This window comes from Gadus chalcogrammus, chromosome 21 (assembly GCF_026213295.1).
Source record: "Gadus chalcogrammus isolate NIFS_2021 chromosome 21, NIFS_Gcha_1.0, whole genome shotgun sequence".
Lineage (NCBI taxonomy): Eukaryota > Metazoa > Chordata > Actinopteri > Gadiformes > Gadidae > Gadus > Gadus chalcogrammus.
In genome coordinates, this window is record NC_079432.1 from 8,033,006 (window position 1) to 8,059,350 (window position 26,345).

Genomic DNA, 26,345 nt, shown 5'->3' on the forward strand with positions numbered 1-26,345 from the left:
TATAATATTAGTTCACAGAAAGATGAAAAAAAAATGACAGTCCCACATATTATTTTCCCTCCCCAACAAAACGGACTAAATGCCACGGACAAGTTACACATTCAAGATACAAAATTGTTCTATGTAATAATTACAAAGAAAGCACTTCTAATCGGTGTCCACACAGCCACATTAGAAAAATAACTAAACTATAACCGTATAGTCCACTTTGACATAAACATGCTTATTAAAGTGTCTAGTTTTATATATAGATTTTTTTTTCAAGTAAAACCATACAAAAAAGACAACTAGATTCACAGTAAGACACAGCAATCGAAAGCGGGATGAAAAAAAAACGATCAACTTCCCAAATTATGCTTAAAGACTCGAGACAATTTAAGACAGAACGAGGGAGGAAGGTTTGGCAGTAAGGTTGAAGGAACAAACCAAAGATCACAATCAGAATGCCGTTTGAAACCCCATGATGGCTCGGCATGCATTGGGTTAACATGGGCATCTTGTTGTGTTCAACGGCCCCTAGGGGTGTGATGCGGATCAGCCAATGTAAGCCACTTGTGCACTGGTGATCGCACGTGGCTAATCGTTTTTTTAATTATTATGGATCCATATCACACCTGCTGGTAAATTAAATAGGGGCGTTTAAGAAAGATTCTACTCCATAAATTTGTCTGAACCGCTTGAATCAAGCGTAACAAATCCAGGGGTGTCATAATTGATAGAAATCGTGTGGTGATACCGTCAATGCTTAGTTTGAGATTTGTAATGACATAATGGAGATATGTTTGTATGCAATATAATTTATGTCAACTCCAACCCCCAAAAAAATGAAAACAAAAGTCTATTCATTCCTGAGGGGTTTTGAATACATGTGAAATATTTAATTAGATTAGCATTCACTTAATTTTGTACTATATTTCCCACAGTCGATAACGAATACAATTCCATATTTTTTTCTCCAAGGTATCATTTATACACTGACTGGTCTCATGTAATTTGCATACTGAAGAAGAACTCCAAAGCTACACAACATGATTAAAAGGACAAAGTTAGGACCACCATAAGCAAAAGCTATTCGAAAATGTTTTTTCACGGATTTGAAATCCCAATAGCAACCGTTTGAATGAGTGGATGAAAATGTGTCTGGAGCATAACCAACACTCCCTTCCAGACCTCAGACTCTCAAGAAGGGTCCTGACCCTTCTACTCCATTCAGAAAGTACACAACCTTCTCATCAAATCCCAGAAAATAAATCCTAGGTGCCGACTCATTTTGGGAAGGAAACCAGCTGGTCATTAACGAAAGGAAATATGCGTTTGGCAGTTTTCTAGAGTCTTGTTGAATGTGTGCCGGTAACTGGCGTGGTTCTATCTCAGCTCCAACTAATACAAAGGGACGACAGATAAGAAAAAAACGTTCAATCCTCTCCTTCCACATCTCTGAGTCTGAAGGCATCAGATGATCTTTCAACTGTTTGCCTTCCCTCCTTGACTTTGTAGCGTTCTACAAACAAGAGTAGCGGCCACGGCCGGCCACAAACAGAAACAATCAAACAATATAAAGGCTTTGTGAAGGAAAATATAAATACAATTTGCTGGTAGCTTAGTTTTACTGAATTTAATTATTCATACAATCTCAAGTTCATGGCACACAAAAATAACACAACAACTCAAGCGGCCTCTTCCTGATCCTCGTCCTCATCTATACTGCATATCAACGCCGACTTCCTTCCTCTGGGCCTGTAGACTGCCGCCACTGGCCCCGCCCCCAACCCCAGCGCGCCCCGCCCCCATGCCCATCCCCTCCTCCATGTCGTCGTCGTCGTCCTCCTCCACCACCTGGTTGCTGCTCCCGGGCGGCTGCACCTTGACCCAGCCGTCGGTGGCCAGGCCGTGCTTCTTCTGGTGCCTCTTGTAGTTGTCCCAGTGGCCCGTGGTGTAGCCGCACTCGCGGCACTTGTACGGCTTCTCGCCCGTGTGCCGCAGCATGTGCCGCTTGAGGTTCATGCTCTGGTTGCAGCTGTAGCTGCACACGGCGCACTGGAAGGGCTTGGCGCCCGAGTGCACGCGCTGGTGCCGCTTCAGGTTGGCCAGGTTGCCGCAGGCGTAGTCGCACAGGTGGCACTTGTACGGCTTCTCGCCCGTGTGCACGCGGTGGTGCCGCTTCAGGTTGTCGAAGTGCGCCGAGGCGTACTCGCACTGCGGGCAGCGGTAGGGCTTCTCGCCGCTGTGCGTCTTCATGTGGCGCGCCAGGTGGTTGGGGTAGTGCGTGAGGAAGGGGCAGGCGGCGCACGTGTACACCTTGTCGCTGCGCTCGCCGGGGCTGCCCGGCGACGACGACGAGGCGTCCTTGGTGAGCATGTCCAGCGTGCACTTGGCGCAGATCTGCGCCGTGGTGCCGTCCTCGTCCTCCAGGACCACGCCGCACAGCCGGCAGGTGTAGGGGAAGAGGGGGAGGCGCCCGCCGCCGCCGCCTCCGCCAGTAACACCGCCGCCGCTGCCGCCGCCGCCGCCGCTCCCCGCTGGCGGCCCCACCTTGACGGTGTGCGAGCTCATCCTCCGACCCGGGGCCTCCAGGTGCACAGGGGAGGGCCGCAGGTTGGGGGCCGGGAGGTTGGGGCTGGGGAGGAGGGGCGGGGGCAGCGGGGGGGTCCCCTTTAGGCTGTTGAAGGCGGAAAGGTAGTCGCTGTTCTGGGGACCTGGGTTCAGGTTGGAGGACGGCCTGGAGAGCTCTGGGACAAATAAATACCATACAGTCAGATAATGGAGGGCAACAGTAAAGACATCTCGGGGTTTAGGAGAGGAATGCCACGATGGGTTACGACGGTCGGAATATAATGAATGTACCCCGTTCCAGACGAACAACACAACACCCCCGACTGCTGGAGCATCCTGCCCCTCTTAATGTAGCAAAACGCTTGGCTTACCTCTGCTCGACGCGCCGGGCTCCTCCTGGCCGGCCCTGGGGCCCCGTTCGGCCCCGGGCCTCTTCAGCCCGTTCTGGCCCCCGTGCGGCGCGGGCTGCAGGGGCTCCGGCGCCATGGCGCCCCCCGGGAAGGAGGTGAAGTGCATGCGCTGGTGCCTCTTGAGGTTGCCCAGGGAGCTGCAGGCGAACGAGCAGCGGTCGCACTTGTAGGGCTTCTCGCCCGTGTGGATGCGCAGGTGCCGCTGCAGGTTGACCAGCTGGGCCGAGGCGTAGGTGCACAGCGGGCAGTTGTAGGGCTTCTCGCCGTTGTGCGTCTTCATGTGCCTCTTGACGTGGTTAGCGTAGCGCGACGAGAAGCCGCACAGGTGGCACGAGTGCAGCCGGGCCAGGCCGTCCTCGCCCAGGAACGCCTTGTCGCCCGCCTCGCTCCCGCCGGCGCCGTCCTCGTCGTCCTCGTCGTCTTCCTCCTCCTCCAGGTGCTCGCGGGAGTCCTCCGAGCTCATGCCGTCCATCCCGCCCCCGCCTCCGCCGAACGGCGAGCAGTAGTCGCCGCCGCCGCCGCCGCCGCCGCCGCCGCCGCCGCTGCCCTTGAGCTCGCGGGAGGCCTTGCAGCAGCGCAGGCAGTAGGGCCCCACCAGATCGATGCCCGGGCCGAGGGGCTCGTCACGGAGCTGGCCGCAGCCCCGGCAGGAGAGGTAAGGGGGGAAGGCGGGCACGGGCTGGGGGAGGGCTCCTCCTCCCCCTCCCCCTGGTCGTCGGCCTCCTCCGCCGCCCTCCTCCCGGCTCCGGTTGTCGTCGGCTCCGAGGGAGCGCTCTGCTTCGCTGTCCATGCTGAGGTGGCTGTAAGTGGGGCTCTGGGCATACACAGAGAAACCGATCTCAGCCGCTACTTCTGTATGGTTCAGAAACATGCAGAGAACAGTCAGTGGGGCGAGCCACAGAGCAGGGGACACGATGACAACCATCCCGGTTATTCATCCTTGATACGTGGATTAAGACCACCAGCAAGAAGAAATAGAAAATACTACAAAATAAAAAAAAGATCACACTAGGTTTGTATATTTAGAAAAGCATATGACATACTGCATCTGAGCCATGCATTGAGCAACACAATTATATCATTGCATTGGCTGGCTCCTCATGGAAACAATACAATTATGGATTTTACGTTGTCAACCTGTCTGAAAAGTTAAACAACACTAAAACCACAAAATGAAAACAGATGTTTCCCTAATTCCCAGTGGGATTTGAGATACGGTTCACTAAAAAGGAGCGTTGACAGCTGATCACGAAAGCTATATCAATATATTCCTAGAGCAGACCGTGCTGACCTCACCAAGAAAGACCACACATACAAACACACACACGCACACAAACACAAACGCCATGCAAACTGTAGTTCTTTCAGCTTTAGGAAAAAAGAAAGAAAATACATATATATTAAAAAAGTAATTATTTCACACCAACCATACAACCAGTAGCAGCATTCTTTCCTTTCCTCACCTGAAGTTCAACAGGAGACCCAACACCAAAACAAAGGGGGAAAAATAGGAAAGAAAAATTCCTTTCCCAGCCCTAGGAAGGCATACCAAGAAAGGAAAAAAACAAAGCTTCTGTTCCCCTCGCTCTCCCTCTCTCTGAACCAAACAGCTCTCTCTCAGCAGACAGTCAGTCAGACAGCAAAGCCCTGATCTGCTCCTCTCCTCTCTCTTGCAGGGGCTGGTGGTATGTGAGGCAGGAGAGGAGCGGGGGCTGCCCTTATATGCGGCAGCAACAGCCCCCTCTGGAAGCCCCATGTGGATGATTACTGAGCCCTAATGATAATGATGATGACCGTAATGGCAGGGCCCCGATGATGATGATAATGATGATGATGATGAGGGGAGATGATGATGATGATGATGATGATGATGATGATGATGATGATGATGATGATGATGATGAGGGGGAAACGATAATGGCCGCGTGGAAGCGAGAGCCAAGACAGCCGATGATGATGATGATGATGATGATGATGATGATGAAATACATGCCAGCCGTGTAATGGTGTCCTTGATGGTAATGGCCATCTCTCTCTCCCTTTTTTTTTTATGACCTTATATAATAACAGTGGCTCGACTGCTTTCTCCACTTTTCCACATTTTTTTTCCCCTCTCCCCCTGCCCCCCGCTCCCCTCCTCCCCCCCCACCGACCCACCCCCTCCGCGGCTCGCTCCTTCTTACAAAAGGGCCACATGGGGAGAGTCTGCTGCCGTGGCAACTTCATTTCTCTTTGTGTGTGTCACACGAGACACAGCTGCGCCGTGTCTCATGCGCTGAGAAATGACAGAACCCTGAAGAGCAACACTGGCCTTGCAAGGGGGATTGGCTGACCACATTTACCTAAATAATCAATCAATAGGTTTTGTTATAGATGTTATTATTATTATTGTGGGACGTGGAGGAGGGGGGGATTTGGTTCCCTGGTCAACATTTCCACTGTTCTTTTAACGCAAACACAGTTAAAAGAAAATCCCCATTTACAAAATAAAAACAAAGTAATAAGCCAAAATATTAGGAAGAATAAACTAAAGAAACAAACCTGAGAACTTGTCGAGGCCTAGCAGATTGCTGTCGTGATCTGCGTCATCGAATTCAAGGTGTTGTCCTAGGAGGAAGTCTGCTTCTAAAGTAAGGGATCCTGGAACAGGGAGGGCTACACCATCTTCAGAGACCACTAAAGTCAGGAGAGAGAGAAGGAGACAGGAGCCGGTCAAACACGCGCGCACAAGACGGCTAGTCGTTACCTGCCACCCTCGCCATGGAAACGGCATGTGGATCCTAAATGCACGCCACACAGAATACATGATGGATAAGTGGCGAAGTGAGGCCAATTGCTCACATCATCATAGTCATCATCGGCACCGCCACCACCGTCATCATCATCATCATCATCATCATCATCATCCAAAATGACGGATGATTGCTTGGTTGTAGAATAATGGTTTTCAATGGGAACATATCTAATTTTATTTTACCCCGTAGAACAGCAACCAAGGTGAATTCACAATACATGCCATCCCGGTGAGCTCCAATAACGCCTGTAGACTTGGCAACCCGAAACAGAAAAGTGTTGCAACTGGTGAAAATATTGCTCCAATGAAGGCGAGCATCATTTGCCAGTTCAGCAGCTAACCAAAATGTGTTCCTCGGTGGCGTCTAATCAGCGTGTGTTCTGCAGCCAAATAAAACTAACGGCTACCGGAGGCTCATCCGTTAAGACACGGCGCCACGATAAAGGGCTGGAGTTGGAGTTGAGGGAAATAATAGGACACAGATACGGATGACTTAATGGATCCTGGAGGAAATTATTTAAGAATAAGGGGTGATCATTCATTGAACGTTCAATGACTTGAAGCTTGAAAAGACCCTTTATACACCGATCTATTATTGCACATAAACTATACAAAATTCCCCCTTAATATAGATTCTGAGGGCCCTCTGCTTTGTGTATTTATACGTATAACAATTCTACAATAAGCCAATATTGATCGTATTTGATAAAAAATTTGAACATTGTCCTCCTTTCGGGGCTATCACTAACAGATGACAGCAGCCACAGATTGTGCTGTGTCATTAAGAAATATCTATTTTATTTTGTACATTGTTATTATAAATCTAACATTCGATTTTATTTATTAATTTCAAGCGTTCAATTTAATGGTTCAATTTGCAGGCTGCCATCCAAGGTTAATTCATGTTTGGAAGGTTCACTTAGAAAATCTATTATTAAATGATTAGCATTTTATTTAGATTTCGAATTACATCTGGTAAGCCGGCTATTTTTTCGTAATGCAACGTGTTCGTGCAGATCAAGAAACGACCTTCAACGTGACATAACTCATGTAAGACTAATGTTAGAGCTGGTAGAAGGAATGACATCCTAGTAGGTGAAAAAGAGTAAAAAGTACACGGTCATGAACTTCGAGTGCGTTCGAATACTTTGAAAGGATTATGGAAAGGTCCCCTTTATTTTAGTGACTTGTAAACTTGCATAGAAGTACATATAAATATATATTTGTATATACACACCCATCTGTTTAGTTTGCTCTCTCCTTTCAATGTGGCTGCTGTAACACCTGGATCTCTAGGGATTAATCATTTTTATCTGATAATACTTCGGTGATGTATCGTGGGATGAGCCATCAATGTCCCCATAGATCGTGTCTGATAAATCATTAACTTCCAACAACCTTGAAAACATCTGTTCCTTTAAAATAGGAAAAACGCCTTCCCGATGACGACACAGAAGCGTTTACACATGCATCCTACAGTTGCCATAGCACAATGCTGCCATCTAGTGGACCGTTTAGAGAAATACATGGAGAAACATAGGAGCAGGACAGCTGTTCCTGCAAAAAAGGAAACACTGCATACTAAAATGCATAATTTACAATTTCTCTCTAGTGCATTGCTGCCATCTTGTGGATAGTCTGGATCAAAACACGCAGCAGCACAGCAATGTAGAAGCTTCAATGAAGTAACTGCTGGGCAAAAAGTATGAATAGTCTCTATGGACATTTTTTGGATATATGTGGTGAGAGACGTCTTTTTAAACTCCCTATCCAAGTTGCGTCATAAAATACTATAATGAGGATCATTGAATTGTTCCATTTAGAAGATTTTTAACACATTGCAGAGACGATTGACATGCAGTTGTTGTGAGAACACCATATGGTTACTCTATTCTTGGAGTTGCAATGCATAATATGGAGCTCCTAGCTGTAAGGCAGGAGTCTTTCAGAATAAAAACAACTCAATAACAGAATTATGTCCTCTCTAGCCTTCTCTGCTCTGGTGGTGTTAGTAGGAGGGGCTCTGGGTGCATCGCCATCTATATTATTGGCTGACCAGAGAATATATCAGCTATAGGAAGTGATCCTACTGATAACATTATTGAAACCATTATCGATCAGCATTAACTAGATATGTCCAGGTAGTTTTAAGCTATGAGCTAGTTGAAATGTTACACATTGCGCCTTTAACCATTCAACTAAACTTTGGGCTGAAGCTGATGATGAATGCTAGATGCAACAACTACCCAGTTAACTATACAAACTGGAGGCCAAAAGCGATCAAAAGTCCCTATGTAAATAGGGGACCTTTGCATACATTCACACAATGCAGGCTACCTTTATAATATATGCTTAGTTAACCATATGATTGACACCATTTATTTTATGGAGCAACAGAGTTATCCAGATTGACAGAGGAAAGTGCCACTTCCCAGATATATGGATTGTTATAGTGCTTGACATTTTACGGTGAGCGTAAATCACTTACATTTGACAGGCTGTGGATTCTGTTGTTTTTTTCTGGGCATCTTCCGGTAAACCCCTCTTTGTTTTGAAACCTCTTCTGGAAATCTCCCAGGATCATCAGGTCATTCTTATTTACGTCAAACCTATTTAGTGACTCTACGAGGAAATAAATGAGAAAAATGTAAATCGGCCTGATTTAAGCAGACGTTTTAAATAGCAGATCGGAAATCAACCAGAGTTTACATGCATCGTGCCATATCGATGTTGCATCATTGTAATTAAATACAATCGACGTTAAATGTACAACGAGGAATTACATCCAACGAAAACATCAAAAGGTCAGCCGTAGATTTCAACAGTAGATGATTCAACCAGCAGTGACAAGCTACCCATCTCCACTGATAAACCTGATACCTCAGCTTGAAATCATCAAAACGAATAGCAGACTTTTAAGACGTCGCTTCCGTGGGATCATGCAGGGCACCGTTCACACCAAAGACACCGTTGCCATTCAAGTATGGCTGCTAATTACACCAACTGGCTAACGTTAGCTGCAGCTAAACACATCACCGACTGCTGTTCAAATCAAACAGCCGCTATTTACTTCACTTAGCCCCTCAAGCTAACTCACCAAAATATATGTGCATGCTCGTCTCGATGGCGATGTTTACGCGCGTCGTTGATCTCGTCATACATGCAGAGTTTGAGAGTTTGAATCAAGAGCACTGCGTCTGAAGAGCCGCCATTTCTTTATATGCCGCGGCGACAAAGAAAAGCAATTAATGGTGTTTTTCATAACTTAATTGATTTTGTGATATTCCTTGTGTACATTCTCTTCCGCTCAATCGGCGGTTTCCGCTTCCGAAAACAATTTCCGGTGGTCTGGTCCAATGCATCATGGGAGTTGTAGTTCTAAGATCGGGCAATAAAATTAACAAAAACAGATGAATTCATTCGCAGAAGTCGTCAAAACTGGAACAACGGTAGTTGGGCTTGTCATAATGGTTTAAATATAGATATTCATTTATAAATAGTTATTATCCACTATTTTAACTTCCGAGAACAAAAACCAATATGTTGGTATTGGTAATAGTTGATAGTTATAAATCACAGTTTGTAATAGTTTAATAGTTAAAAGATTAATATGAATAAGTCGAACTAGCTAGCGGCATACAGCTAGCGGCTACATGCTAATTCAACAGGAACAGCCTCCCGGACCACTTAACGGCAACACAGACACTAGACTGTTTTAAGACTGGCCTAAAATCCTTTTTATTCATAAAGGCATTTCCTACTTTTTAAAAATTGTATACATTTTCTTAAACTGTCCTTTTGTCCTGTAGCACTCTGAGATTCTGCTTAGAATGAAGAGTGCTAAACAAATAAAATTAATTATTATTATTATTACTGAATGTACTGTACAGTGTATTGTAAATTACATGTTGTCTTCTGTTTCTTTTCTTTTTATCTTAACAATAAATGTACGAATACAATTAGAGTTATTCATAATTCTTATTCATCCTCTCCTCTCCTCTCCACCTCACCTCATCTCACCTCTCCTCTCCTCTCCCTAGGAAAATAGTGCAGCAATTAACTGTTAGGTTCAAAGCTGCCTTTCGACATCCGTGCACATGCTATATAAAATATCATGAAGGCCTTTCAGTTGTTACTTAGCCTGAGGGCCTGTCTTGCAACTTACATTGACCGTGGGCTATTCGGGGGAAAAAAGAAAGACATGAGAAAATACACCCCAGAATGCTTTATTTTTTATTTTATTTTTTTTCTAACTGGAGCGTTCTTGTTTATGTTTGGCGGGGGATCCTTGGTTTCTGCGTCATCCTATTGCTTGGAGTCTCTGCAGTGAGCCTCCTCTCATGTCGGGCACTGCTTTATTACAGTGGATGGGGAGGACGTCACGCAGGCCCGTCCCTCTCTGGCCGAGGCGGTGCCAGTGCCACCCTACAGAATCCACCTCGCTGCTCGTTTCTGCTCGGATATTAAAGGCAGGGGATTCTGTCACCGTGCCGTGGTGCTGAAGGGGGAGGAGCCAGTGGTCGATTCAACACACTGCACACACACAGAGACACAACGCGCCAGGGAAGAGGTAAGGCACTGTTTACGTAACAAGATGGGTTTTTACAATAGTGCGTTCCTTAAAAAAATACGTTCACGCTATGTGAACGGTCTTGCGCTCATGCACTGCGCTGTATGCGTTGTTTGTAGCTGTTAGCCGACAATGTTTTCTGGAAATTGACAACAATGTCCATAGCCTGTTAACCTTGCCACTCCCCTGCAATAGCCCACTGATGCCCTGAACAGACCCCATACCCCCTTTGAATAATTTAAGTGGATGTTTCCCTTCATAAGTCCGAGAGCGTTGCGGAAACCGTCGTTTATTTTAGATACCGCATTAAGTTGTAGGTAGGCAAATGTGAAGGCTGGAAAATGTATTTTGTTTATAAAGAGGGTTTTAAATCTACTCAATGTACCTTAATCGTTGGAAAACCTATATGCGCGTTATTTATTATATTAGGGAATAAGCCTATATTTTATTGCACGATGGAGCCAAAGTGATGAGAATTGCATAAGGATGCTGCAGGACTCATAGCCCACACGAGGTGTGTGTGGCTTCTCTGAGTTTGAGGTCGCTTTTCACGGTTCCTGAAAGCCGCATTGCTGATGTGGGCTGCTGTCCAGTGAAGAGATATTTAATATGGTGTATCGCCATGCCTCCCCATCCACCTCCTCCTCCTCCTCCTCTCCCCGAGACGGAAGAACTCATCGTGAAAACTGACCTTTGGTCATCGGATTGCATAGCAACAGCTTGCTGTTGTGTCTCGTCCTTTTATATATACATCCACGAGAAAATGAAGCACATGCCTGAAACCTTCGTTTATTTATTTATAACCGTATTCATGCATTATATCATGTAGTTCTGATCACAGATTTTGTAAACATTTCGCCTTTATTTATTTTGAGTTATATTCTATGAAGCAGCTAGAGTTTTCTTCTTTTCTTGTTCTTGTGTTTTGCTGTGTTGCTATTTGTGAATGAGTTATTGTAGAGACGAATTGTTGAGTGTGAATTAAAGGGTTCTGGTGCCTGGGAAAGAAAGTGAGGGAAGAGGCAAGAACAAACTAGAAAAATGTGGTTAAAAAAAAGTGTTACAAAACAAATATAGTTTATCCACTGAGTCTTGTATTGACGTTGGCTGTGCTGTTGCCACATCTTCAGGCTGAGGTTAGTGGGTCATTGGTTTATATTCAGTGTCCATCTTGCTCTTGTCCTAGTCCAGTCTTATCTCTCTTTATGGCCCCTTGCTGCTCCTGTACATTAGCTTTCCTGTCATCCCAGAAAGATATTTAATTTATTTTCAACATTTTCTTAGGTGTCGTGGTAATTATTTATTTAAATCATAGTAATTTATTATAACAAAAACTGTTTTTACATAGTCCTGGATAACTCAAAATAGCAGTTTGGGTTTAAGAACTATTGTAAATGTATTAAATTAGTAGTAAATATGTATTTATGTAGAATGACCCAGCTAGGCCTACAACAGGCAGCCTGATGACACAAATAGAAGAAGCTTGCTTTAAACCCTCATCTGACAAATGGTGGCTGGTACAAATCCAAAAAAATATCCCCTGGCTTCCAGAAAGGGTTTGTCCTATGGGCCCTAATTCCACATTAACTGGCTTTTACCTCCTATTTGCTAGCATGGTTACCTAATACTCCGTAGACCTCTACCCTTGGCCCCGTTCTGCGACAAACAAAACACCAGCCTTATATCTGCCATTCTCCTCGTGCAGTGTTTCACGGGCACTTACTGTAACCACAAGGTCGATTTTACTTTTATTCCAGAAAATGTACCTTATCTGTGTCAATTTCAAAGTAAAACGAGTAGCTGTCCTTTGCTTTTTGTTTGTATTTTTTTCCAATGACATACAGTTGTTATTAGGACAAAGTTTGAGGGTGGATTTTGTGTTCGCCCTTTAAACCTCAGTAATCCTGCAAGCCGTGTTGGTTATGATTTTGGAATTGTAACACCGGTTACGTCAGTTTCAGAATCGTCATATTTATTTCATAGTCAAACGTGTGAAAAGGATGTTTGTCAACGTGTGAAGGCCTAGTTCTGCTCTACTGTTCACAAAAGAACCATGTTTTCGGATTCACAACATAAATACTTTGGTCCATGTCCACAGTATATAATTGCACGTGTATGTGTGTTGCCTGGGCAGTCCCTTGATGTGAACGTGTGGGAGGTTTTCTTTCTATAAATACACACCACATTATTTTATGCCTTCCTCTCTTGGTCGGTGTCTTAAGGATCCTGTGCTGGAACTTTTTTCCAAAACGCAGACGTTTGTGGTGTGGAACAAGCTTCTTCCGGGAAATCTGAATGTTCTGCAGAAATGATCCGTTCAGTGAAACCAAGAACAACACGAACATAATTATGACATTCCTTGTCGCTTCAACGTTGTGTGTAGGCTGCGTGCAGTTATATTTGGGAGACCTATCCAAAAATGGCTGAAGTCTGTATCCCCTTTGCACATCATCACTCCCCATCATTTTTATTTGACATGGGGTTGGTTCAATTTGTCACATGCTCTCTTATTCCTCCTGTGATGGTTCTGTGATGGTGTGCTTTATAATCAATGAGACAATGAAGAAGAATCCTTTGAATTGTAGTTCGCACTTGGTAATGTCTTTGTCACAGTATTAATCTCTTGGGTGTCTTTCTGAATGGAAGATGTCATTAGTCAAGCATGTTGCTTGTGGAACCAGAAGGGGCTCACTGTCTTGCTGTCTACTTGCACCATTCGTCTTTTTCTGTGCCTCCTAAGCTAAGCCTCAAACACCTTATAGCCTTTGTTTGGCTCATTGCTCGTCTCTGTATCGACTGCCTGACCTTTTAGTCTATTAGTGAAGGTGCTGGACTCCTGAGCAGAAGGGTTCTGCCTTTGAACCGGTTTGCAGTCTACCTGTAGGCTGCTTCAACACGTTTGACTGTCTGCAAAGTTGCCAACGTCAAAATCGTTTGTTGTGCTCCACCGCCGAAGTAGAAAGCAACGTTTGGTGATGTTGTTGACATCTGTTGCTCCAGTCAGGGCTGCACCTGAAGTAGTGCATCACACAGCATTGTAGTTTGAAGGGCAGTGGGCTAAGTCGTCATATCTCTTAAAGCAAATATCCCTTGTTTACGACAATTGTTGAAGGTCATCATTTGTTTCTGTATCTAGTTTGATTATGAATGAAAGGTTACAGGTTTCAAACCCTTATACACTTGTAACTACACTTTAGGCTTAAAAAACTGAAAATCTACTGAATGAACAAATTACTTTAAACATAACACAGATGAATGTGAGGCTATGACAATAAATTGTAAGATCAGGTGTCATTATCGGGTCCCTTTCTAACACATTTAAATAACTTTTTCCTCTACACTTCTGTGATGGATCCAGGAGTTTTTTAACTGAGCCCCGTAAACTGCACTGTATTTCTTACATCTAGAGGGGTGTCAGGATATAAGGTTATTCATTACCAGGCCTAAAGATAGTGTTTTTAATGTCCATGTCCACCCTTACCTGCAGGCAAGATGGCTAACCCCCTACCCTCTCCCGAATGACGTGGATCTCAATTTGCTGCAATTCTCTTTAGTTTGCATCAAGCTGTATAATAGATCCATGGCAGAATGTTAAGAGTGCAGGGGTCCTTTCATGTTCCATTGGCCACTTTCAACACACAAGATTAATGTTTTCCAAATGTTCTACGTTTCTTTGACTAGTATCCTACAGTGAAACATTCCTAAATGGTATTTCATTTAGCCTATTGTGTATAACGCAATAATGTCTCTTACAGTTTGGCAAGTGAAACCCCAATCTGTAACGAGCTGTAACATATATATTATTTTTTTTCAGTTGCGGGCAAAGACACTGCTAACCCGTCAGAGACCAGTGAGGAAGAGGTGCCATCTCTCGGCCTAGCACTTTGGACGACTTGAGAGACGTTTGGTGAAGGCGGGGGAGGAAGAGCAAGAGACAAAAAGAGAGAGGGAGAAGAAGGAGAAGAAGAAGAAGAAGAAGAAGAAGAAGAAGAAGAAGAAGAAGGAGGACAAACACCGAAACGAGACTCCAATCGCTCTCCGGAGATGTTCTCCTCCTCGCGGTCGTCTCTCTCTCTCTTTCTCTCTCGCTCGCCCTCCCTTGTACGGCACAGCCGACGTCCGTCCTCCAACGCTGAGCTGTGCCAAGGTTGAGTTGACACGGCCACACACACGGCCACACAACCAAACAGTAACACGCATACACACAAACACAAACTTGGAGAAGAATATGTGGCAGAAGACACCGAGATAAACACACACAATCAAACACACTTGACAACACAGGCGGCATCAGACACACACACATACACACACATGGTGGCCTTGTGTTCATGGTCTCAGAACCGCCTCACCACAGCATCCCGGGCCCCCGCTCCAGACCATGAGGAGACCCAAGCAGCAGACGGGGCACCTTAGCTTCCTTAACTTCTTCAGCCGGAAGCCCAAGCCAGAGCCCGGGCCAGAAAAGCCTGCGGAAGTCTGGCCAAAGGACGAGGTGGTCATCACCCTCACACCCAGCGACCATCCACAGCTGGTAGGCCTGGATTTTATCATTGTGTAGTAGTGTTGTTGGTTGGTGAAGGGATATTGACTAAAGCACTGGTTCACACACACTTTCTTTTGGCTTTGACCTCGCTATAAGTTCTTGCGACACCAACTTCGTGCAATGTTGAGCTTTTGCTCCCGTTTTGAACCGGGAATATGAAACTGAATATGCTTGTAAAATCGATGTCTGAGTGAAGAAGGTAGTAGTTGTAGTTTTCTCGTGGATGTTAATCATTAGACAGGTGGTTTTGCACGCAAGGGACCTTTATTGTTCAAAACCTTTGAATACAAAAATGTACCTTCAGATATCTTTGGTTTATAAGCCAGAAATCTCTTGCGAACCCATTTGCATTTCAGGCAATCCCAGGATTGGCAAACAATGAAGTAGAAGGAGTACAGAGGGAAAGACAGAACTTACTATTACTTTCTAGGGGGAGGAGGATCAAATATGCGAGGAATCTCCTAAGAAATGTGGGCTGTGAACTACATAAGAAAGTTCATTTTTTCCCCTTTCTGGCAACCAGGTGTATTTTGGTATTTTCTTCCTTTGGCAGATATTACTGTGTTTTAAAATATTTGTATATGTATGTGTATACCAGTATAACTTTTAAGTTTTCGAAAAAATGAAAAACAAGTGGTCCTCTTGCGTGATGGTTCTGTAACGTCTGGGGCAATTTGTAGATGATTAACCGGTACATTGTTAGCATGCAGGCCTCCAGCACGATTCCTCCCATACAGCAGCCTAGCTCCCATCCATTAGAGTGTTGGTCCTAATTACAGAGCAATTTATACCAATTCTGTTGCCAAGAAACAGAGTAGCAACTAACTACATGTCCCCCTTTGCACTCAGCTTAGCTAGCTGTTATTGTACGACTTGTCTGTTTTCCTTATTTTACTCACTCCCTCTATACAATTGAAGCAAAAGTTTTGTGGAGTCAATACCAAAGATACTATATGCTTGGCTATAGTTTTGGCTAAAGCTAAGTAAGCATTGCATGAGGTGTTTTCTTATGATTTGTAGATGTTCAAATTACGCTTTTGTTTTGAAGGAGGAGAACCTCTCAACAAGCACCGCCGTTGAACTCGGCGTTCCGGTGACGGATGGAGCAGACGTGAGAGTCGATACAAAAGCCGACGATGGGAGCGGCGAGGAAGCGTGCCCCGCGGGGGAGTGCTGCTCAGACGGCGGCGCCGGGGTGGACGTCGACGGCGGCGGCGGCTCGGCCGACGTCCTGTCCCTGTCCTCCTCCGGCCAGGAGCAGCTTCTGGACGAGCACCTGGAGGAGTGCCCGCTGTGCCTGCTCAGCCAGCCGCGCCGCCACTTCCCCCGCCTCTCGTCCTGCTCGCACCGGGCCTGCTCCGACTGCCTGCGGCAGTATCTGCGCATCGAGATCTCAGAGAGCCGCGTGGGCATCGCCTGCCCGCAGTGCGCCGAGCCGCTGGCGCCGTCGGACGTGCGCGCCGTCCTCGACGACCGGGCGCTGCTGGAGCGCTTTGAGGAGTACCAGCTCAGGCGCTTCCTGGCCAACGACCCCGACACCCGCTGGTGCCCGGCGCCCGACTGCAGGTGAGCCCCTCGCAGAACCGTAGGCCGGATCGATCCGGTTCTGAAGGATCAGGAGAGCTTTAACAATGCTTATGATGTTTGTTATTGCGTCATGCTATCCGATGTCGGAGCAGTTGTGTCCGATCGTTAGCTTCCTAAGGATTGCATTTGACGATGAAAGGTCTGCAAGGATTTTTAGCTACGCCCTCGTGACAAGGATAGTGCTATTTGGCATCTGGTCAAGAGCTTGAAAGCAGCATGGGTTCTTCACTTGAGATGAGATATTAAAGGTTCTGGGTTTCCTTCCCTCCACAATGTCCGCAGCCTATAACTAGTTAATATTCACTCACCCTACCTGTGAGTTGCCTGTAAAAGCGCCTCATCAATTATTCATAGTTAATTTACGATCCCTACCCTATAATTTCAATCATCTTGAAGCAGGACCATTCATCTTGGCTTTCACGTAAGAAGCACACACATGGGCGATAAATATGCATTTAAATAAATTAAGAAATCCACAAATATCTATGAGAACTTGAGACACAAATACAGCACTATATTCAAGGCTGTGGAGGGAAAAACTTTGATAATATGGAAGCTTTGTTCTGAGATTATACTGATGTGCTGATAATAAGAGGCCGTAATAAGAGATAGTGTGCGATCATCAGCATGACTGGAAACTCCAATATCTGTGGGTGTGTTTGAATGTGTGCATGTGTGTATGTATGTGTGTGTGTGTGTGTGTGTGTGTGTGTGTGTGTGTGTGTGTGTGTGTGTGTGTGTGTGTGTGTGTGTGTGTGTGTGTGTGTGTGTGTGTGTATGTGTGTGTGTGTGTGTTTGTGTATGTGTGTGTGTGGGTGTGCGTGCGTTTGTGTGTGTTTTGGACGCATGTACGGTTTAACATTATTGACTATGTGTCATGTTTGCGATGCTGTGTGTGTGTGTGTTTGAGGGTGTGTGTTTGTGTGTCTGTGCATCTTTGTGTTATTGTGTATGTGTGTGTGTGCGAGACAGTTTGGAGTCGGGAACAGTAGACTGGCTGTCTCCCCTGCTCCTCAGTACTCATGATGATGTCATGCATTTTGTAGTCCAAGCCTATATGCTAATCCATCTGAAGCAACAGCTGACTAAATATACAAAGACCTCCAACGTGTCACTCATCGTGTGTACCTAAAAAACGATCACAGCGCAGTACTTATTTTTGTTTATTTGTTACCTTGTTTTTACCTTATGCTTCTAAATTATTAAAATCTGAATTAGAATGCATGCCATCAGGTCTTAGTTTGGGTCTTGACTTGAGACACACACATACACACACACACACACACACACACACACACACACACACACACACGCACAGCGTTTGAAGTGTCTGTGTGTTGCGTAAGCTACTAAATCACAGCCCCAATATGTCTCTAACACACATTCCTCGAGGTCTTAGTGACAGAAGCTTAGCCACGGATTACGTTGGCTCTCCGAATAATCTAGAATGTGTTGTTTTTCTTGGTGTTACGGTAAATACTTCTTGTGTGTTTGTTTGTTTGTGTGTGTTAATTATTTATCAATGTGAATGCAGTCGATTGTTTGAGCGACATTTAGAAAAAAAATAAAAAAACATCAGTTCTCTCTAATCAACGTGAGCACAGTGCACTGGAGGGGTTTCCCTTCAGTCTGAGGTCACGGAAGTCCTGACCCATGGGACACCAGAACCAGCCCAAACATACGCCAGCGATTCTGACCTCCCACCGCTGCTCCCTCCGCGCCCGTCCGCAGCTACGCGGTGATCGCCTACGGATGCGCCGAGTGTCCCAAGCTGAGCTGCGGGCGCGAGGGATGCGACACCGAGTTCTGCTACCACTGCCGCCAGCTGTGGCACCCCGACCAGACGTGTGACCAGGCCAGGCGCCAGCGCGCCCGCCACACGTCGGGCGGCCATGACGGCTCCACGCTCTACGTGTTCAACGAGGACCCCAGCGGAGGTAGCCCTTCACACTGAATTGTTGTCAAAATGTCAAAGAGGGCTGTCCAAGTTCAAGGAGGAGAAGGCAGTGGACAAACGAGGCAGGAAGTATCCAACCTAAAGAGGTTCACGCCGGCACAACGTGTTACATGTCAAGGCAGATTTAGATCATATCAGACGGTTTCAAGTGGTGTGGGATAGAAATTGGAAGTTATTTGAATCTATGAATTATAAGGGCAGACATGATGAACTAGGGTAGTAGCGGAGGACGTGGTTTACAGTAACTCACTATAGTTACTAAAACGGTTGCTAAGAGGTTGCTAAGCAACACAGGCTTTGAAATTGTTGGCGTTTTAATGCTAACAATTAATTGAACAATTAATTATTATGTGGTAACAGGTGTGTGTTTATATGAGAGTATTTTAAAATGGCTTTGAGACAATCAAAATCAAGGACCGGAACTATACGTTTTATAAAAAATATAGGCATACGTATGTATGCCTATATTTAGGTTCACACCCTGTCCGCTATTGTGATTAAAAAATCATTGCAAGTTGGAATATATTATTATTAGTTAGTTACGCATTCATAATCTATTCTTTAATCAGTTTCACAGGCCTTTATAGTCGGGAAAGTAAAGACACACAGGAAAGAGACATTTTCTTATTATTTTTTTACAATGTACCTATTATTATCTTAAATATCAGTCTACTAGCTTGTGCTAGCTCATTGCCGTCAGCGACCGATGCTACTCCTTTTTCAATCAATGTGCCGGAGAATAAAGCTGAAAGATGACCCTGTTCCTACATTCATGGTGGAACCCTCTCTAGTCCTCCCATTCACAAAGTGGCTCCTTTATTATTCACATACTGACTATAAGGAATTATATTGTAGGAAGGAAGTTTGTACAATTCAAAGCTGCCTTTCATTTTCATTCACATACAGTATGCCCCACTGTCTAACTAAGGCAAGGCAAATGTATTTATAAAGCCTCCTTGAAACATAAACGCCATTCAGAATCACTTAAAGACAAAAGAGGAAAATAAAAATTAAAATAATAGTGTAAAATAATAGTCAACACATGTTTACATACAAAGAATAAAAACACCGGTAAAGACATAGCATGTTAACCAAAAGCTAAGTGTTGAACCATAATGTAAAAGCACATGTCTCCCTCCCCCTCCCTCCTCCCCCGTCGGTTGCCATAGATGCGGAGGAGATCAAGGCGTGCCCGCGCTGCGGCGCTTACATCATGAAGACCAACGATGGCAGCTGCAACCGCATGAACTGCACCGTGTGCGCCTGCCAGTTCTGCTGGCTGTGCATGCAGGAGATCACCGACGTGCACTACCTCAGGTATCAGTTCAGGAGATCAGCGACGTGCACTCCCTCAGGTATGAGTCACGTGCACTATCTCAGGTATCAGTGCGCTACCTCAGGTATCAGTGCTGCTGGCTGTTTAATGTAGTAGGTCACCGACCTGCACTACCTAAGATATCCATGGCTCTGGCCGTACTTGTGTCAGCAGGACTCAGATGGATGTCTTCGATGTCCTCCATTAAGGAGAAGTTGCTGTTGTCGTTGTTCCCAGAGCCTGTTAACATAAACAGATAAACGGCACAACTCCCAATCACTCATAAATCAATTAAAAGACAAAGATATATCAGAAAAGGCAAGGTAAAGTTATTAATATAGTGCCCATCAAACCTACTGAGTGGTTTAAATGGGCAATAAATCATTTCAATTTTATTAATATATATTTTGTAAAAGACAGATTTCCTCATTGACGACAAGCTAATCTAGCCATCTTATTTAGTCTTACCCATGGACATTTTCTGTAACCTGGGCTTCTTGAAAGGCAGATATTCAATGTTTTTCTCAGAACCAAGAAACCCAGATAGCATGCAATACATACAGAATGCAGGTGTTTACATTAAATTAATCATATTAAACATCAAATTCCCAAACGGATGAAGGTTGGCACTGTGTGATGGCTTCACAAAGAGCCTTTTAGCGTTTCATCATGTCTATGTAATCTTTTATCAAACCGCATGGCTTCAAAGCGACCGGGTTCAGCTAGACACACATTGATTTTTCCAGTCATGGACACAAGAGCTTCTGCTGACTAATCAATTAATTTGCTCTGTCGGACCCAACATTTCCATGCTGCAGCAGCAATTGTAACTCAAGCTTTTGGAGATGATTGTCTTTGTGAGCAGAAGTAGCTCATAAAAAAATAAATGTCTACCGATGTAAAATCTAAAAACATCTGAAAAGGTGAAAGTGAATAGGTGAAAGGTTTGCTCATTTGGAATCACTTTTCACGTTTTAGCCTGCAATTTCTTAATATTAGCTGATGAAAAGGTGAAATTGATAAATGATGAATAACATAATAGATAGCATTTAAAAGATTACATCTATTTTTCACCTTCCTATGATTATTTGACCTACTTTGAATAAAAATGGTTCAAACATACGAATTAACAAACATTTAACAAATCTTTACATTCACAATTTTACTTTTGGTTGTTATGTTTTATGCTTTTATGTTACCAAGCCATGAATGGAGACACACGGCCCAACAGTTGCTAGTACATTAGAAGGAGAGCTGTGCCCTATAGATTACCACAAATGTCCTGAGGGCTCTTTTTATCTCCATGAAGCGTAGATGTAAACAGTAAATCTGCCATCTGAGAGGCAGGAAGCAGAGCAGTACAGAAGCATTATTCTGAACACTTAACTAGGGTCTCAAAGTGACATTAAGTCTAGGGAATCCATGATCAAGCAAGCAGATGGAAAAAGCTTAACAGGTCATATGTGGATGAGATCACACAGTGGAAGACAAGGACAATGGGTTAGATATTTTCTTATGTAGGCCAGCCAGATAATTTGGCCCAAGGGTGCTGTTCACGAGCTGTGATTTTCACCCTCATCTCACTTTAACTTTTCCATTCTTGATTAAAACTGGTTTAATTGTGCCTGTTTTTTCGTATTTGTACACATGGAAATTTTTCTCCATCCCTCTTTCCATCAAACTAATTCTCCATCTCTTTCCCTCTTTCACTCTCTCCCACTCTCTCTCTATCTCTCCCACTCTCTCTCTATCTCTCCCTCTATCTCTCCCACTCTCTCTCTATCTCTCCCTCTATCTCTATCTCTATCTCTATCTCTATCTCTCCCACTCTATCTCTATCTCTATCTCTATCTCTCCCACTCTATCTCTATCTCTATCTCTATCTCTCCCACTCTATCTCTATCTCTATCTCTATCTCTATCTTCTTCTTCTTCTTCTTCTTCTTCTTCTTCTTCTTCTTCTTCTTCTTCTTCTTCTTCTTCTTCTTCTTCTTCTTCTTCTTCTTCTTCTTCTTCTTCTTCTTCTTCTCCTCCTCCTCCTCCTCCTCCTCCTCCTCCTCCTCCTCCTCCTCCTCCTCCTCCTCCTCCTCCTCCTCCGTCTGTCTCTCTCTCATCTCTCAGTCCCTCAGGCTGTACCTTCTGGGGGAAGAAGCCTTGGTCCCAGACACGTAAGGTCCTCTGGCAGGTGGGCATGCTGCTGGGGGCGCCAGTGGTCATCTCCCTGATCGCAGGGATAGCCATACCAGTCATCATAGTGGGCATACCCATCTACATGGGCCGCAAGGTACAAGCTGTCTGGAGCTGTCTCACTGTCTGGTAGACAGTAGACGGTCCAGTAGACATTCACGCATGATTGACATTTGACACTTTTTAGTAAACATGCAGTGCATGCTTTGTTGTAAATTGACCATTCCAATTGGTCTGATTTTTCATCGTTATGTTGCACTCTGTATTGTAGTTTTTCACGAAAAGTGTGGGACATGAGGTTGGATTGATTTGTTGTGGAACAGGTTTTGATTTACCTATTTGATATAGGTTTTGTATTTAATGTTATTAACCAAAACTTAAAAACTGGTAAACTTCATCTCAATAAGCCTTATTAGACTTAATTGTATAAATAATAAACCTGAATGATGAAATATCTATATTTTTATGTTATTTTCTCCAGGTTCATGGTCGCTGTAAAAAAAACAACATCTCAGGAAGTAAGCATTATTTGACCGTGGCAAGTGGAGTGATGATGTCAGTGTTTGTGTCGCCGGTCATAGCAGCCATCACCGTGGGTAAGAGAAATACATAGCAACAGCGTTAACCTAATGAATTATGTTGCTATAGCTATGGGTTAGCTTTTTGGTCAACTTTCAGGTTCTGAACCCGAATGTCTATGTAGAATACAGTCTGGGGAGAAAGCCCCCCCCCCCCCCCTCGTTAATGACATAGTATGAATATATAGAAAATATATAACAAAATATGGTCATGTGTCTAGTGGCTAGCTGGAGGTGGCAGGGGCACTCAGAGTTAGCCGTTAGCCTAGCATCTAGCAGGGAGGTGGACGGGGCACTCCGAGCTAGCCATTAGCCTAGTGTCTAGCTGGGAGGATGAAGGGATGCTCCAGGCTCTGAAAAGAAATGAGTCAGGGGTTTTGTAGATGAACCAAAGAAAGTACCTCTCAGGAGTAATCACCCTGCAGCGGGCCAAATTCAGCTACCACTGACCGCGCTCCATCTGTGCAGGATTCCGGACGCACGCACACACACACACACACACACACACACACACACACACACACACACACACACACACACACACACACACACACACACACACACACACACACACACACACACACACACACACACAAACACACACCGACACACGCACACACACACACACACACACACGCACACACACACACACACACACACACACACACACACACACACACACACACACACACACACACACACACACACACACACAGACAAGCACGCACACAGAAACAGACATACAAACAATCACATACACTTTCACATACACACACACACACACTGTATAATCTTCTTAGCTTCACAAAATGTGAACAGGATTTTATTAAACATGTCTGGTTGTTGCCGTTTTCGTCTGCAGGCCACATTGTGGGGATGTTAGTGCTTATGGTGGGTGGGTTTTATTAGTTATTACCGTATTTAATCCAGCCCTTATTACCAATGCTTTGCGATACTAAACGATGGCTGCAGTGATTGGCCACTATTCGTAAACAGACATGGGGTGAGAGAGACCTTGCGTCTGTATGAACCCCCACCTCTCAACCAAGCACACGCACACACACACACACACACCCACACACACAGACACACACACGCACACACACACACACACACACACACACACACACACACACACACACACACACACACACACACACACACACACACACACACACACACACACACACACACACACATACATTAACATAGACACACACACACACACACACACACACACACACACTAGCACACACACACACACACACACACACACACACACACACACACACACACACACACACACACACACACACACACACACACACACACACACACACAATTGCGCCCACACACAATAGTGCGCACACACACACACACATACTCATACACAGACACACACACACACCTCGTCCTGTGTCTTGTTCTTTTGTCGCCCTCAGATAGTTGCCCCAGCCTTTCGCCCCAGCTCCAGCGGCCTTAACGAGCTCTTTTTGTTTGTTTGGTCTGTATACTGCACTGTGTTCCCACATTCCCAGCTCATTCACAAGCCATCCAATCCCAGGGAGGTGGGTGGTGGGAGGGGTAGTGTGAGACCTGGTCGTGTGAGTTTTGCTGATAATAAATTGGTGAAGGTTATGAGAGTGGAAAGTGGAAAGAAGAGAAGTTCCTCTGGGATCGCTCTCTCTCGGAAGTGTGTAAAGCACAGACATTGTTTTCATTCTTTAACACTTCTCCACTGATATTATATCAATGTAGAAATGTCATTCCCTACTACAACATCATAATATCAATTTCAAGGAGTTCTGATTCAATTTAGACTGATTTCCCGAATTCCCAACCCAGGATATATAAACGACATCAACAATCTAACTGGTGACAGATCAGCGAGAGACATTTTGGTTAGTATAGAATGATGCTTTGAAGTTTAAGATGTTCCGTTGGGGGGGCCTTCTGTTGTGAGTGCTGTGTGTTGGATGCATCATATGGATTAACACCGAGACACCCAGGAGCAGTATATTCCCCTGATACCACAGTTGGAACAACGATTTCGTATGAGTTACCTTAAACTATAACGTTATTTTCATCAACCTAATCAGCTCTAATTTTATAATCTTCCACAGCGCTTTCAGTTTTTATGCGTCAAAGCTGCAACTCGTCGATAGTTCATTTTGTATGGATTCTTAACTGTTAATCCGGAAAAATAACGCAGAACCCATGGAACGTTTTCGACCAATCAGAATAAAGTATTCAACCATGCCGTTGTGCCAGCCCTGTTGCTGACCGCGTGTGTTTCCTTCCAGGTATGGGGGTGCCCCTCATGCTGACGTATGTCTACGGGGTGGTCCCCATGTCCCTTTGTAGGAACGGCTGGTGCCGCCCTCAGGGTGACCCCCCCGACTCACACAAGATCCAGCTGGAGGACCTAGCTAGCTGTGAGTACAGCGCCCCACACACCCTGTAGCCCAGCTCAGCTCCTCCAATGTCTTCTTCAAGGGGATATATTATACCAGCAGGTGTGAGCGTGATTAGCCGTTACAAGCCGTTTTGAAAATGTGCCTCTTGTGACATCACAAGAGGGCCTGTCCAACTCGATGTACGACGGATAGATGAGCAACGTTCGCTACGGTCCACCGGGTAGGCTGGTAGACTGATCTATCCGGCACGCATCTAGGTGGACACGCCCACTTGTGATGTCCAAAGAGGCGGATTTTCAAAACGACTTGTAACGGCTAATCACACTCACACATTGCGGTATAATATGTCACCTTTAAGCGTGTTCAGCATTATGTGATTAATGCAATGTGATGTGTCGGCCTGATCTGATCTGCCTTTCAACTTCCCTTGTAGATCTTCTGTTCTCTCACGTAGTCAGTGACCACTGGACGGGTCAAAACAATCCGGGAAATCCTGGCAACACCCACTTGCAGGAAGTTAAAGTCAGTGTACAGGAAGTGGGTGTGCTCCCTAGTACGAGCACGGCACCACCCGAGGTGAATGCCTGCACAGGATTGGAGGAAGCCACGGAAAGTCCTGGATACTTGCAGAAGGCTAGCCAATCAGAATGCGAGGTGGTTGTGGTGCCCGATGGCAAGCTGAGCGACACTCAAGCCTTCTCCTTAAGGTAAGATTTGCTTCTTCAGTCTCCTCTCGAGTATAATCTGCAAGTTCAACTGTATTTACACAGCCAATAATAATCCAAAGAACAGTTTGCCTGTTTAGATAGTGCTAGTAATATTTCATGTGAACCAAACAATTATGTGTAACCCTGAACCCCTAAATCCTAAACCTTGAACCCTGAACACTTCACCTTAACCCCTACCCCCTAAACCCAACACCTTAACCCTAAACCCTAATTCTATGTGTCTTCCATTTCTGGTGTTTGTTTGGTTGCCCCCCCCCCCCCACAGAGATGGGACCAGTATTAAGGTGCGGGTGGAGATTGAGACCCACCCCAGGGGGGCGCGCCAGACCAGCCTGAGCAGCGTGCTGTCCGGCCACAGCCTCTCCGTGGAGTCCCTGGGACACTCCCGGCCCCAGTCGCTGTCCCAGGACTACCCGTGTGCCTCAGAACCTGCAGACAAGAAAGGAGCAGGAGGAGGCAGGGGAGGAAGTGGAGGAGGAGGAGGAGGAGGAGGAGGAGGAGGAGGAGGAGGAGGAGGAGGAGGAGGAGGAGGAGACGAAGGAGGAGGAGGAGTCAAGAAGTTGGAGGCAGGGGAGACCGAGGGGACTTTTTGGCCCGTCTTTGAGCTTGACGCAGTGTGAGGGCGTCACAACCCCACAGGGTTGAATACCCGACTGGGTTTTTTGCAGAGAAACAAAGGGTCTTTGTGGCTACCACTGGACCGG

General features: G+C 45.3%; 2 protein-coding genes across 2 annotated transcripts; one reads left to right on the plus strand and one right to left on the minus strand.

Annotated features, from left to right (window-relative positions):
• Positions 1-1,803: 1,803 nt before the first annotated feature.
• Positions 1,804-8,373, minus strand: LOC130374663 (zinc finger protein 513-like; the record flags this gene model as incomplete). Its single annotated transcript, XM_056581592.1, has 4 exons — positions 8,246-8,373; positions 5,505-5,639; positions 2,925-3,815; positions 1,804-2,729 (listed from the first exon to the last, which is right to left on the minus strand). Coding segments are annotated over exons 1-4 (1,992 nt in total), but the record flags the coding sequence as incomplete, so codon positions are not given.
• Positions 8,374-10,236: 1,863 nt separating this feature from the next.
• On the plus strand, positions 10,237-26,102 carry LOC130374937 (E3 ubiquitin-protein ligase RNF19B-like; the record flags this gene model as incomplete). The annotated part of the gene is made up of 10 exons (XM_056581918.1): positions 10,237-10,327; positions 14,142-14,861; positions 15,922-16,439; positions 18,192-18,397; positions 19,587-19,734; positions 21,853-22,015; positions 22,400-22,514; positions 24,800-24,931; positions 25,347-25,620; positions 25,907-26,102. Coding segments are annotated over exons 2-10 (1,905 nt in total), but the record flags the coding sequence as incomplete, so codon positions are not given.
• Positions 26,103-26,345: the final 243 nt, after the last annotated feature.